The sequence below is a fragment of the Pan paniscus genome, chromosome 8 (assembly GCF_029289425.2).
Source record: "Pan paniscus chromosome 8, NHGRI_mPanPan1-v2.0_pri, whole genome shotgun sequence".
In the NCBI taxonomy this organism is placed as follows: Eukaryota; Metazoa; Chordata; class Mammalia; order Primates; family Hominidae; genus Pan; species Pan paniscus.
The window spans coordinates 104,854,236-104,869,302 of NC_073257.2; the positions used below are offsets into that span (position 1 = coordinate 104,854,236).

At 42.0% G+C, this 15,067-nt stretch overlaps 1 protein-coding gene across 11 annotated transcripts in view; it reads left to right on the plus strand.

The window, feature by feature from the left end:
• Window positions 1–15,067, plus strand: part of EXOC6 (exocyst complex component 6) — a 257,578-nt gene that overhangs the window by 16,372 nt on the left and 226,139 nt on the right. Inside the window, exon 1 of one of the 11 annotated variants that reach the window (XM_055093152.1) lies at window positions 11,727–12,205. The exons of 6 other annotated variants lie outside the window; for them this stretch is intronic. Coding sequence is in view for 2 of the 5 variants with exons in the window: in XM_055093141.2 (XP_054949116.1) it covers window positions 11,951–11,987 (37 nt within the window). In the remaining 3 variants the exon portion in view is untranslated. Of the gene's footprint in view, window positions 1–11,726; window positions 12,206–12,759; window positions 12,826–15,067 lie in introns of those variants that run through there. 4 more of the 11 variants (XM_055093141.2, XM_034931106.3, XM_055093144.2 and 1 more) reach the window with 4 other exon arrangements.

Consider the following 15,067-nt stretch of genomic DNA (forward strand, 5'->3'; position numbering starts at 1 on the left):
TGCCCCAGTCTTGAAGAGAATTTGAATCCAAAATGATTACAGGCATAACTTGGAGACATTGCAGGTTTGGTTCTAGACCATTGCAACAAAGCTAATATCACAATTAAATGAGTCACACAATTTTTTTTTGTTTCTCAGTGCATATAAAAATTATGTTTACACTAGGCTCTAGTCTGTTAAGTGTGCAATAGCATTATGTCTAAAAAACCCAATGTACATATCTTAATTAAAAAATACTTCATTGCAGAGCCGGGCGCAATGGCTCATGCCTGTAATCCTAGCAATTTGAGAGGCCAAAGCAGGTGGGTCGCTTGAGCTCAGGAGTTTGAGACCAGCCTGGGCAACATGGTGAAACCCTGCCTCTACAAAAAATACAAAATTAGCCAGGAGTGGTGGTGCATGCCTGTAGTCCCAACTACTCAGGAGGCAGAGGTGGGAGGATCACCTGAGCCTGCAATGTCGTGGCTGCAGTAAGCTCTGATTGCACTCCAGCCTGGGCTACAAAATGATGAGAACTTGTCTCACAAAAAAATAAACAACTTTATTGCTAAAAAGTGCTAACAATCACCTGAGTCTTCAGTGAGTCATCATCTTTTTGCTGGTGGAGGGTCTTGCCTTGATGTGGATGGCTGCTGAGTGATCAGGGTGGTGGTTGCTAAAGTTGAGGTGGCTATGGCAATTTCTTGAAATAAGACAACAATGAAGTTTGCCACATCAATTTACTCTTCCTTTCATGAAAGATTTCTCTGTAGCAAGTAATGCTGTTTGTTAGCATTTTATCCACATTAGAACGTCTTTCAAAATTGGCATCCATCCTCTCAAACCCTGCTACTGCTTTATCAACTAAGTTTATGCAACATTCTAAATCCTTTGTTGTCATTTCAGTGATGTTCACAGCATCTTCACTAGGGGTAAAAAAATTGTGTGACTCATTTAATTGTGTCACTTGCACTTTTATGCTATGAAGACAACTTCTTACCTTAAACCTCATGAACCAGCCTCTACTAACTTCTAACCTTTCTTCTGCAGCTTCCTCACCCTTCTCGGCCTTCATAGAATTGAAGAGAGTTAGGGCCTTGTTTTGGATTAGGGTTTGGTTTTAAGGGAATGTTGTGGCTGGTCTGATCTTCTATTCAGAGCACTAAAACTTTTTCCATGGTAGCCATAAGGCTGTTTCTTTATCACTCATGGGTTCCCTGGAACTTTTCCTTTGCATTCACAACTTGCCTGTTTGGTACAAGAGGCTTAGCTTTCAGCCTCTCTTGGCTTTTGACATGCCTTCCTCATTAAGCTTAATCATTTCTAGCTTTTGAGTTAAAATGAGAGATGTGTGACTCTTCCTTTCACTTGAACACTTACAGGCAGACCATTGTAGGGTTACTAATTGGCCTAATTTCAATATCATGTGTCTCAGGGAATAAGGAGACTCATGGAGAGGAAGAGAGATGGGGAACTCAACTGGTAGTTGGAGCAGTCAGAACATGCACAACATTTACTGATTAAGTTTGATGCAGTTCGTGATGCCACAAAACAATCACAATAGTAACATCGAAGATCATCGATTACAGATAACCACAGAAAATATAATAATAATGAAAAAGTTTGAAATATTGCAAGATTTACCAAAATGTTACACAGAGATGCTAAGTGAGCACATGATGTTGAAAAAATGTGCCGATAGACTTGCTTGACACAGGGTTGCCATAACCTTCAATTTATTTTAAAAAATGCAATGTATATGAAGTGCAATAAAGCAAGGTATGCCTGTTTGTTAGGCCATTCTTGTGTTGCTCTAAAGAAATACATGAGGCTGGGCGCGGCGGCTCATGCCTGTAATCCCAGCACTTTGGGAGGCCAAGGCAGGCGAATCATGAGGTCAGGAGTTCAAGACCAGCCTGGCCAACATGGTGAAACCCTGTCTCTACTAAAAATACAAAAAATTAGCTGGGCGTGGCGGCAGGTGCCTGTAATCCCAGCTACTTGGGAGGCTAAGGGAGAATTGTTTGAACCTGGGAGGTGGAGATTGCAGTGAGCCGAGATCGCCTCACTGCACTCCAGCCCGGGTGACAGTGCGAGACTCCGCCTTAAAAAAAAAGAAAGAAAGAAATACCTGAAAGCTGGGCATGGCGACTCACGCCTTAATTCGAACAGTTTGGGAGGCTGAGACAGGCAGATCACTTGAGGTCAGGAGTTTGAGACCAGCCTGGCCAACATGGCAAAACCCCATCTCTACTAAAAATACAAAAATTAGCTGGGCATGGTGGCAGGTGCCTGTAATTCCAGCTATTTGGGAGGCCGAGGCACAAGAATTGCCTGAACCTGAAAGGTGGAGTTGCAGTGAGCTGAGATCATGCCATTGTACTCCAGCCTGGGTGGCAGAGTGAGACTCTGTCTCAAAAAAAAAACAAAAAAAATACGCAAGGCTGGGTAATATATAAAGTAAAGAGGTTGAATTGGCTCATGGTTTTGCAGGCTGTACAGGAAGCATGGCAGCATGGCGGGGCATCTGCTCAGCTTGTTGGGAGGCCTCAGGATGCTTACAATCAGAAGGTGAAGGGAAGAAGGCATCTCACATGGTAGGAGCAGGAGCAAGTCCAGGAGGTGCCACACTCTTTTAAAAAACCAGATCTCATCAGAACTTACTTACTATGGTGAGGACAGCACCAGGCTATGAGAGATCTGTCCCCATGACCCAAACACCTCCCACCAGGCCCCAGCTTGAACACTGGGGATTATATTTCCACCCGAGATTTGGGTGGAGACAAATATCCAAACTGTATCAGCCTGTATTTACCATCCCTCCAAAACCTGTTATTGCACATATATTTAAAAATAAAGTTCAGGACAAAATATTTCCTGAGATTATACTCAGTTAAAGAAGACAATTAGGTTTGCAATTAGCTAACTCTTAGTTAAATATATTTAACATCACTTATAGAAGAAAAGAACCCCAAACACATACAAATAAATCAGATTAGGCTTTGTCTTTTGATTAATGTTTTTTTCACCGAACAGGAAAATACTCATTAACAAAAGTTTCGAGAACAATAAAGCAACTGGAGGTTATTAATATGAAAATATTGTCGATTGTTCCTCCGTAGAAATCTCCCTGGACAGCCCACTTCCTGAAAAATGACTCAGCAAAAGCTCCCAGAGAAGAGTTGTTCATACTTCATACAATTGTTCAGGCCAGAGCTTATTTCTTATCTATAAAGTCCCCTTGTGATGGATGATTCATGATTCTTTTCATTTATGGGCTTTGAATGCAAACTATTTCTTAATGTAAACAAATGGCTTCAGTATTTAAAGCAAAATATTTCCGTTTGTTTAGTACTATTTCCTATTTTATGCCTGAAACTGTGTTTTTGAAGGAATTGTTTGGTTTCAAAAGAGGGAAAGGGAATGATTGTTTAGAAGAATGTGTGCAAAGGGGCGTGCCTTTGTCATGGGCAGCCTTTGAGATCTGCCTGGAGTCAGAGGGGGCGTGTGGTAGGTAGCATGGCCCAAAGAAGCTGGTGTCATGAATTCTGCCTGTAAAAGTTCCAGTTTCCTGTGGGAGAAAAGGGTATCTGACAGGTCTTGAAGTATGCCTTTAAATTCTCTATTCGCTGAAGAGATGCAAACTAGGTGAATGGAAGAGAAACGACACATAGAACAGTTGCTAAAGATACTAGAGAGAAGAGAGCAAGATCTTTAGTGATTTCTTTTCTCTTTTTTTTTTTTTTTTTTTTTGAGACAGAGTTTCACTCTCATTGCCCAGGCTAGAGTACAGTGGCGCGATCTCAGCTCACTGCAACCTCTGGCTCCGGGGTTCAGGCGATTCTCCTGCCTCAGCCTCCCAAGTAACTGGGACTACAGGCACCCGCCACCACGCCTAGCTAATTTTTTGTATTTTCAGTGGAGACGGGTTTCACCATGTTGGCCAGGATGGTCTCTACCTCTTGACCTCGTGATCTGCCCACCTCGGCCTCCCAGAGTGCTGGGATTATAGGCTTGAGCCACCGTGCCTGGCCGATCTTTAGTGATTTCTAATGACATTTTACAATTGTCAGTATAAAAAAATAAAATGAAAACGTGCAAGAGCATGAGACAGTTTCAATGACGTATGTGCCAAAAATTGACCACTAGGTAGCACCATAATCTAGCTCTACGACTCTAGCACTGTGTTGATTCTGTATTGGCCAGGATGCAAACGTTTTAAGATTTATGTCTGAGAAAAGACCAACAAAAGCAGCTGTAAATTATTCAATCAGAAGACCCTAACATAACAAACTGAAGAGGTATAAGGTTCACCAAGTATTTATTTGGTGAAGTTTCTACTATAGCAATTATTTTTATTCAGAACCCAGAGAAACGAAGATGGAAGAGATTTTGAGCCTTCTTTTAAAAAAAAACCTAGATTTGCATGAAGATAAAGAAAAAGAATAATTATAGTTAATTAAAACAATTAGTCTAGAATTTCCTTGTCAAATTAGAAAAACACCAGTTTAATGAAGTAGTAAACATTCCTCATACTTGTTTTGAGTAGAAGAGTTGCTAAAGATACTAGAGAGAAGACAGCAAGATCTTTAGTGATTTCTTTTCTCTTTTCTTTTTTTTTTTTTTGAGACGGAGTTTTGCTCTTGTTGCCCAGGCTAGAGTACTCATACTTGTTTTGATTCATCAGTGTCTTTATCATTCCTACTTAAGTCTTCCATTCACTTGGAAGTACTTCCATTCAGTACATGCCCACTACATACCTAACATCATCTAGATGCCTTGAATCTAAAGAAGCATGAGGCACATGCCTTGCCTTTGCATAGCACATGGCCCAGCAAGGTGGATAAATATATAACAAAACAACAGTATTAAGGGATAAGAACTTCAGTAAAGACATGTTCAAAAGATTTATGGGAGTTGGCAGCAAATTACAAAATAAGTGGCATTTGAACAAAGTCTTGAAAGATAATAGTAATAACTGACACTTATATCAATAAGTGTCAAACCCTCTCCTAAATACTTTACCTAACAAATGCTTAGAAGTCATGTAATCATCACAACCACCATTTGAGGAAGGTGACACTATTATTATCCCCATGTTAGAGACAGGAAAACTAGTTTGGGAAATGCATTCTAGATAAAGGAAGTAACACGTAAAAAGGCTCAGAGATGTACAAAACCATGGCATGTTCCAAGGAGCAGGTGGATTAGACCAGTAGTAACATTCTAATATTCATAGAAATACCATGACCTCTAGGATTTTATAAACAGAAAAATGAGGTAAGTCGTATCAGAGATTTTGAATAGATTTTTTAAAACTATTTTTTATTTAAAAATTTAATTTTAAATTTATTTTTAAAAAGTTTTTTTGTAGAGATGGGGTCTAACTATGTTGCCCAGGCCAGTCTCGAACTCCTGGCCTCAAGCGATCCTTCTGCCTGGCCCCACAAAGTGCTGAGATTACAGGCATGAGCCACTGTGCCCAGCCAACTATTTTCCTATTACTTAGAAATTTTATTATTTAAGGAATAGTAGGAATATAATTTACTGAGAAATCACAGATCCATTGAAAGATCAAACCATTTTTGTAATGAAATATTATATCCTGAATTTTTAAAAGATGATATGGAAAATATATAATGGCTCTGTAGAATCACAATTTTTAATGCCACAGATTTTTCTTAAAATACTAACTTTCTGGCCGGGTGTGGTGGCTCATGTGTGTAATCCCAGCAATTTGGGAGGCTGAGGAGGGCGGATCACCTGAGGTCAGGAGTTCAAGACCAGCCTGGCCAACATAGAGAAACCCCATCTCTACTACAAATTAAAAAATTAGCCGGGTGTGGTGGTGGGTGCCTGTAATTCCAGCTACTCCAGAACCTGAGGCAGGAGAATTGCTTGAACCCAGGAGGCCAAGGTTGTAATAAGCTGAGGTCGTGCCACTGCACTCCAGTCTGGGCGACAAGAACGAAACTGTCTCAAAACACAAAACACAAAACTAACTTTCTAATAACAAACTGTTTTATTGTAACTCTGCTGAAAATAACAATGCTATAGTTTTAGAACTTAACTGAATATCTTGAAAGATTTCCTAATGTTGAAATACTACTACTGATACAATGAAAACAACTTTTAACTATTTTATTTTAGATAGCATTTGCAAGACAAACTCTGTGATATCATAATTAAATATTTATTGGTTGCTCTTTACTTACAAACCACTCTGTTCCTGTGTCCAGATTATTTGTTAAGCAAATATTTATCGAACACCTATGTTGTGCCAGCCATGGTGTTAGCTTCTGTAGGAGCAAAACAACAATAAGGGCCCAACTCTCTGCTTACCTATCTGTCTCCACCCTTTTCTCAGGCAAGCAGCCCCATGCTCACCACCCTGGCCATACTTTCACTTCCCTGGCCATGTCCTCTCTCCACATTAGCGGTCCCTGTTCCCACCAACTTCTTTGCATAGGACTTGCCTATGAGTTTTTTCACCACCCTGGAATATCCAAATGGTATCCACTCTCCAGTTCACAGTTCCAATGACCCCTCCTCTGGATACTCTTCTTCTCTTCTAAGCCCCTCTGTTTTTAAAAAATCATGGTAACCATTTTTCAGTGTACAGATCAGTAGTGTTAAGGATATTCATATTGTCATGCAACAGATCTCCAGAACGTATTCATCTTGCAAAACTGAAACTCTATATCCATTAAACAACTCCCCATCTCCCCTGTACCCTCACCCCGGCAACCAGCATTCCACTTTCTGTTTCTATGAATTTGACTATTTTAGATACCTCGTATAAGTGGAATGATACAGTATTTTCTTTTTGTGACTACCTTATTTCACTTAGCATAATGTCCTCAAGGTTCTTCTATGTTGTAGCATGTGACAGGATTTCCTTTCTTTTTGAGGCTGAATCGCATTCCATTGCATGTTTATACCACATTTTGCTGATGCATTCATCCATTGGTGAGTGCTTGGGTTGCTTTTCCTGGCATTTTTTTATCCCTTCTTCTTTTCTAGCACTCATCTCTTGCCTTCATGTATTAAAACTATTTTTTTCCTTTCTTATCTGTGTGTTTCTTCATTTTTAAAAATCTATCCATCCATCCATCCATCCATCCGTCCGTCCGTCCGTCCATCTGTCCATCCAACAAATATTTATTGAGTGTCTCCTATTTCCAGGCACAGTTCTAGGCACTGGAGATGTATCAGTGAACAAAACAGAAAAAAATTCCCTGTGCTCATTAATCTGCATTCTTATAGAAGAGACAGATAATAAACAAGTGAAGTGTACAGTGTGTCCAAAGACAGAAAGTACTATGGGACAGAAACAAAGCAGAGGGAGTGAGGTGGGGATAGAGAGTCCCAGCTCAAGGTTAAAATGCTGGATTTTATTTTTAGCAAAGCCATCATTGAGAAGGTGATTTTTGAAGGAGTGAGCCAAGTGAATATCAAAGGCAAAAGCATTTCAGAAAGACGGGAGAACAGGAGCATAAACCCTGAGGTGGAGCATGCCTGGTAAAGTGTGAGGAACACTGAGGTCAGTGCAACTGAAGTGGAATGAAACACAGGTAAGGAGCAAGAGATGAGGTCAGGGCAGTCCAGGGCAGAGCGAGAGGCAGAACATGGAGTGCTTGTAGATCATTTTAAAAGCAGGATATGTGTCTGATTCATAACGATATTATTTGAAAGAATATTATTTGAATGAATGAATAACAGTTTCCTATGAATGCACTCCCTATAAACCATGTCTATAGGACTAATGTGCCTATGGTGCATTCCATGGCCCACACAGTATTTTTTTTAAATATTAAACTTGGCTGCGCATGGTGGCTGGCACCTGTAATCCCTCACTTTGGGAGGCTGAGGTGGGCAGATCGCTTGAGCTCAGGAGTTCAAGACCAGCCTGGGCAACATGGAGGAATCCCATTGCTACAAAAAGTACAAAAATTAGCCAGGCATGGTGGCATATTCCTGTGGTTTCAGCTACTCAGGAGGCTAAGGTGGGAGGATGGCTTGAGCCCAGGAGGTGGAGGTTGCAGTGAGACGAGATGGCACCACTGCACTGCAGCCTGGGCGACAGGGTGAGGCCCTGTTGCCAAAAAAAAAAAAAAAAAAAAAAAAAAAAAAAAAAAAAAAAAAAAAATCCCCATGTTGAGTATTATGGAGAGGAAGTGAGAAATACCTGTGTACACCCTGGGCAGCATTTCTGTCTTTCAGCTTACACTATCAGATTTGTATAAGGCAGCATGTTGGAGGGGACAGGCGAGTGATATCTTGTGGCAAATAAAAAGCTGCTGCTATCTGTGGCATCACCTCTGACCCTTAAAGCCAGAAGATCCCCCCACAGACCAGATGATTCCAGAAAAGCAAGTTGCAAGAGCTAAAGGTCATTCTAGGCTCAGGGGTTCCCACAACTTTGTTGCTCCTGATTTTCTTGGACTTTTGCTCATCTTATAGGCCCCCAATTCAACGCTGACCTCTGGCTCCACTGGGTTTGGGAACTCTCATTCTGCCTTTCTGAAATCTTGGACCTTATCATTCCTTAATGTTTTGTGACTCTGTTGGCACTTTCAGCTATGGCCCATTAGCTCCCCAAATCCTAGTCAGTAGCATATAACATTCCTAGATATTTGACGTATTTTGCTGCTTTTGTATATGGTATCGATTTTGTATTTCATTTCCTAACTGTTGCTACTATACAGATGAGCATTTTTTGGTCTAGAGTGCTTGCTAGGTTCACTCATTAATTCTGTTTGTTGATCTCTCTAGATTTGCTACATATACAATTATGTATTCTGCAAATATCAATTTTTCTTCTTTCTTACCAATCTTTACATCTTTTATTTCCCTATCTTGACTTATTACACTGGCTAGATTTCCAGGACAATTTTGAATAGAGCTAGTGTTTGTTGTTTTCCTGAGATGAGGTGGTCAATGTTTGGCATTTAGTCAGCAAACAAGATATTAGTGTTTTCTTTGTTTGCTTGTTTTAATGAGTCTTGCTCTGTCACCCAGGCTGGAATGCAGTGGTGCGATCTTGGCTCACTGCAACCTCTGCCTCCCGGGCTCAAGTAATTCTCCTGCCTCAGCCTCCCAAATAGCTGAGACTACAGGTGTGTGCCACCACACCTGGCTAATTTTTGTATTTTTAGCAGAGACAGGGTTTCACTATGTTGGCCAGGCTGGCCTCGAATTCCTGACCTCAGGTGATCTGCCAGCCTCAGCCTCCCAGGGTGCTAGGATTACAGGTGTGAGCCACTGTGCCCCGCCGGTTTTTTTTTTTTTAATAGACTTCTATTTCTAGGTTGCTGAGTTTTGTGTGTGTGTGTGTGTGTGTGTGTGTGTGTGTGTGTGTGTATTTTTTGTTTTTTTGTGAACCCTTCAAAATGCACAGGAAGTAGTGGGGTAAGGATAGGAGGGAAAACTCCAACTCCACCAAGACTCTGAGCAGGATTAAACACCAGGTGATATTTGCCAGGGGTGGGCCACTTTCATCTGGTATTCTTCTACTGATAGAGGAGTTAAGAAGAAATTATTTAGGCAGATAGAGTAAGGAAGTCCTCCGTAAACTTTTCCTTTTAATGAAAAGCAGCCTCCAAATCATTTTCTTTTCTAACAAAGAGGAGCCTGTAAAATCGAGTTACAGATGTAGAAAGGCAGGCTAGAAGCTTGCGCGGGTAGAATGCTGGCAGCTGTGCCAATAGGGAAAGGCCACTTGGGACTAGGCATGTTCAAAATGACTGCTCCATCTTCCCTTTTCCTTTCCAACCACATGTGCCATAGGGAGCAGACAACATGGGACTGGCCAAGTGGTAAGCCCATTTGCATGATAAGATTAGGGTGGGGTGGCCAGCTTCTTCATGCACTATGTCAACGTCACAACTGGTCCAGCCAATCTGTGCGCCCTATGCAAATCAGACACCACCTCCTCAAGCCTGTCTATAAAATCCGATGCACTCCCCACAGGCTGGAAGTCCCATTCGGGCGCCCCTCTCTCTAGCAGGAGAGGAAGCTGTTCTCCTTTCTCTTTCTTTTGCCTATTAAGCCTCTGCTTTTAACCTCACTCCATATGTGTCCATGTCCTTGATTTCCTTGGCATGAGGCAACGAACCTCGGACAACAACGCCAGACAACAACACCACTTCACTACCTTCTGGGGCACCCCTGCCTTGTCCCCAGTTTCCCAGATATGTTTCCTAGAGACTGTGAATTGTAGAGGGGGCACCTGTGCCAATGAAACACATGAACATGTCAGAAGCATTTGAATCAGAGTTACTCCATCTTGAATAAGGGCTGGGTAAAATGAGGCTGATACCTACTGGGCTGCATTCCCAGGAGGTTAGGCATTCTGTCACAGGATGAGATAGGAAATTGGCACAAGATACAGGTCACAACGACCTTGCTGACAAAACAGACTGTGGTGAAGAAGCCAGCCAAATCCCACCGAAACCAAGAAGGTGATGAGAGTGACTTCTGATCATCCTCACTGCTCATTACAATGCATTAGCATGCTAAAAGACACTCCCACCAGCACCATGACAATTTACAAATGCCATGGCATGTCAGAAAGTTACCCTATATGGTCTAAAAAGGGGAGGAACTCTCAATTCTGGGAATCACCCACCCCTTTCCCAGAAATCTCATGAATAATCCACCCCTTGTTTAGCATATAATCAAGAAGTAACGATAAGTATAAGCAGCTGAGCACCCATGCCACTGCTCTGCCTATGGAGTAGCCATTCTTTGTTCCTTTATTTGCTTTATAAATTTTCTTTCACTTTACGGATTTGCCTCAAATTTCTTCTTGTGCGAGATCCAAGAACCCTCTCTTGGGACCCCTTTCTCGTAACAAACATAATGCTTCCTACTAGTGTTTCCAGTACAGAGCAAGGAGCCTGGGAATCTAGTCCTGGTGATGGAGTGAGAAAGGTGAGCGACTGATGCAGTTTTATTTGAAGAATAAACTTACTTAAAAAAAGGTTAATTTCCAGTTCTAGAGGGACAGGGGTTCCTAGCAGACTAATGGGACAGAGACTCAGTTACAGAGAAAAAAGAAAAAGGCCCAGAAAAGGGCCCCAAGGAACAGGACTATATCAACTTCACACACAGCCTGATGGTGTGTCCCAAAGATCAGCTTGGGGCAGGATTTCTCAGCCTGGGCACTACTGGCATTTCAGGCTGGATAATTCGTGTGTGTGTGTGTGTGTGTGTGTGTGTGTTGCGGGTCAGGTGGGGGTTTGTGCTGTGCATTGTAGGTTGTTTAGCAGTATCCCTGGCCCATTCTCACTAGATGTCAGTAGCACCACCCACCTCCCACGGTGACAATCAAATATGTCTCCCGACATTTCCCTCGAGCAGGGGACCCACAAGATCACCCAGTTGAGAACCACTAGCCTAGGGTCACTTAAACTTCTCTTGTCAGTGGTCAGACTTAATCCTAGGAAGTAGTCAAAGAGTTTGAGCTGCAGGTGGGAGGACAGGTTAAGGGTCCAGACTGGGAACATTCCAGTCACACACGCCATTCTTTTTTATGGGCATCTTGGAATATGGCTGTTTCAAAACTTTCCACTTCCTCCTTTTCTTTTCCTCATTTGATGAATTTGTTGTTAGCACTATGAGACAGGGGAGATTGTTTTCTCTGTTACTTTTGGGAGGAGAGCCTCTCCTGTTCATTTAATCTGTGCGAACTTCCGGCAGGAAATGGCACTCAAGGAAAGTTTTGAATAAAAGGAAGATGCTGGTTTAGCCAGTGGAAACAGGAAGTTGTTGCCCGTGTCTCCTACGGTGTAGAAGAAAGTAAGAGGCAGAGAGAAACTGCACTTAGCAGGACTGGGAGGAGCAGAAGACAGTGGGGTGGGAGTAGAGGGAGGGTGGGGAGAGCTGAGGAGCAGAGGGAAGCAACTGGGCCACCAGGACAGAAGACCTTGAATCTCCAGGCTGAGCCGGCTGTACCGGAAGAGGATGAATGTGCTGTGTAGGAGGAGCGGGGTCATGCAGTGACAGTAAGTCAAAGCTATAGTGGTTTGTTAATTAAACTACTTTAGAGTATAGTATTCTTCTATACTATATTTTATTTATTTTTATTTTTATTTTTCGAGTTGGAGTCTCGCTCTGTCACTCAGGCTGGAGTACAATGACGTGATCTCGGCTCACTGCAACCTCCACCTGCTGGGTTCAAGCAATTCTCCTGCCTCAGCCTCCCGAATAGCTGGGACTACAGGTGCGTGCCACCATGCCCGGCTAATTTTTTGTATTTTTAGTAGAGATGGGGTTTCCCCATGCCAGCCAGGTTGGTCTTCAACTCCTGACCTCAGGTGATCCACCTGCCTCGGCCTCCCAAAGTGCTGGGACTACAGGTGTGACCCACCGCGCCCAGCCTATTCTATTTAAATTAATATATTTTCTCTCCAATATTAGGAGCATATGCCTACATTCTAAAATCTCCTTGAATAAAGAGAGAGAGAAAGAGAGCAAATGTGGCAAAATATTAACAATTGGTGAATCAGATGAAGGGTATATTTTTGTTCACATTATATTCTTCCTGTAATTCTTCTATAAGTTTGAAAATTTTCAAAATTAAAATTTGTGCTGTGTGGAGAGAAGAATGAATTTTTAAAACCATGTGATATTTAGAACTGGATCAGTCATCACAGATGTATGTGTTCATGAATACGTGGCATTATTTATGAATTTTCTTCTCTTCAATGTAATATAGTGATGCTGATGACTCTCTTAAGAGTGATTTCTCATCATGTATTTATGTATTTTCAGGTTCTGACAAACACAGTCTAGAATTGTCAGATTTTTGCATAATTTGCACCATTTCCTTACAAGGCAGAGGTAACTCAGCTAGTAGCTTTCACAATCATTCATTCATTGGATAAGCATTTCTTGAGTATCTACTATAACTGTATACAAGGTGTATACTCTTTTTTTTTTGAGACGGAGTTTTGCTCTTGTCACCCAGGCAGGAATGCAGTGGTGCAATCTCGACTCACTGCAACCTCCGCCTCCTGGGTTCAAGCGATTCGCCTGCCTCAGGCTCTGGAGTAGCTGGAATTACAGGCGTCCGCCACCACAGCCGGCTAATTTTTTAATTTTTAGTAGAGACGGTGTTTCACCATGTTGGCCAGGCCTGTCATGAACTTCTGACCTCAGGTGATCCACCCACCTCAGCCTCCCAAAGTTCTGGGATTACAGGTGTGAGCCACCGCACCCGGCCTACAAGGTGTACACTCTTAAGCATTATGGGGAATACAGATATGAATCAGATAGACATTCTGCACACATATAATCTTATAATTTGGTATAAGTTTAAAACCTTGCACATAAAGAACTTTTTTTTTTTTTTGGCTGGAGTTCAGTGGCCCGATCTTGGCTCACTGCAACCTCTACCTCCCGGGCTCAAGTGATTCTTGGGCCTCAGCTTCCCAAGTAGCTGGGACTACAGGCATGTGCCACCAAGCCCAGCTAATTTTTGTATTTTTAGTAGAGACAGGGTCTCGCCCTGTTGGCCAGGCTAGTCTGGAACTCCTGGCCTCAAGTGATCCACCCGCCTCGGATTCCCAAAGTGGTGGGATTACGGGTGTGAGCCACTGTGCCAAGAACTTTAAGATAGATTGAAAATTATTATTTTTTGTCAAGTCTCAAAGGACTTACTCATCTTATTGGGAAATGGTGTGAGCCATATTGGTGCTGCATTTGTTCCATCCTGCCATGGAGCAAAACTAGGGCTGAGGGTTGGGGGCTATTGGTGGGGTTGAAGTGAAGAATGCTGCATTGGTTTGCCATTGCTGTATAACCCATCAGTCTGTGGCTGAAAACAACAGTCATTTAGTATTGCTCTTGTGTCTGTGGTTCAGTTGGGGCTTGGCTCATCAGAGTGGATTTGAATAGGCAGTTCTGTTTCAGGCTGCTGCAGCTAGATGAAAATATGTACTTTCCCCTGAAGGTCTGTGGACCAGTGGGGATGACTCTATCTCATGTAGCTCTCAGGGAATGCTTTTCTTAGGTGATGGCAGAGGTGCAAGAGGACAAACAGAAAAATGCCTTAGAGGCTTTAGAAAGTCCAGGCTCAGAACTCACATGCTGTTATTTTAGCTTATGTATATCACTGGCCAGCAGAAGTCACATGGCTGAGCCCAAAGTCATGGGACAGGGACAAATACTGTGCCCACAGTGAAGTACTGGCAAGGGTGTGGATGCAGGCAGGGGTGACAAACTGATGCAATCTATGACAAATGCCATAGATTGTAGTTATAGCATGCTTTGAATACACATTTTTAAGAGAACAAACTTCAATTTTTTGTCAGAGCTTTTAAAAAAGTCTGATAAAAACAAAAAAATAAAAATAAAAAGCTTCTTATGGAAGAATGTCACTACTCATTCCTTTAAATATTGCCTTTCTTGTATTAAGCAAGAAAGCTGAGGCTAAACTGAATTGAAGAAGATCGAATGCAAGTGGTAATGGGAAATACATGCCCATTAGTTCTTTAGGCCTACTTGGGGCTGGTGGTAGGGCACATTTTCCTTTGCTATTTTGGGCCTCTAATTCATGCACTCTTTCTTCCTCTCGGTGGCAGCTAGCCTTCTTAAAACCCTGACATCTTCATTCTCTTTCTTCCTCTCCATCAAAACCTATTCTGCAGAAGGGATCTAGCAAACTCATTCACAGTGAGGCATAAGGAACTGAAAAGGAGTAAGATCTAAATGCCTCCAGAAGCATTTGTATTTGAACAAGAGATAAAAGAACTAATGGCTCTATCTCTAATGGAGGAAATTGACACAGCAAAGTAGAGAAGCAAAGGAGATAGACAGGGCACCAAGGAATTAGCCTAGTGATCTCAAAATCACATCCCATAGCACATTTCATTTTTCCTGGGCAAATTACCTCCTTGGGTTTGTGGGCAAGCCCTTGCCCACAAATACAAATGCTTCCGGAGGCATAGTTGCAGTAATAAATAGGAATGTAGCTTTGGTTATGTATTTAGCATAAATAATATTAATATATATGCCTTGTCAAATCAAATGCATTTAATAAATTTGTATAGTGTAATGACTGTAATTCCTATATATAGTTATT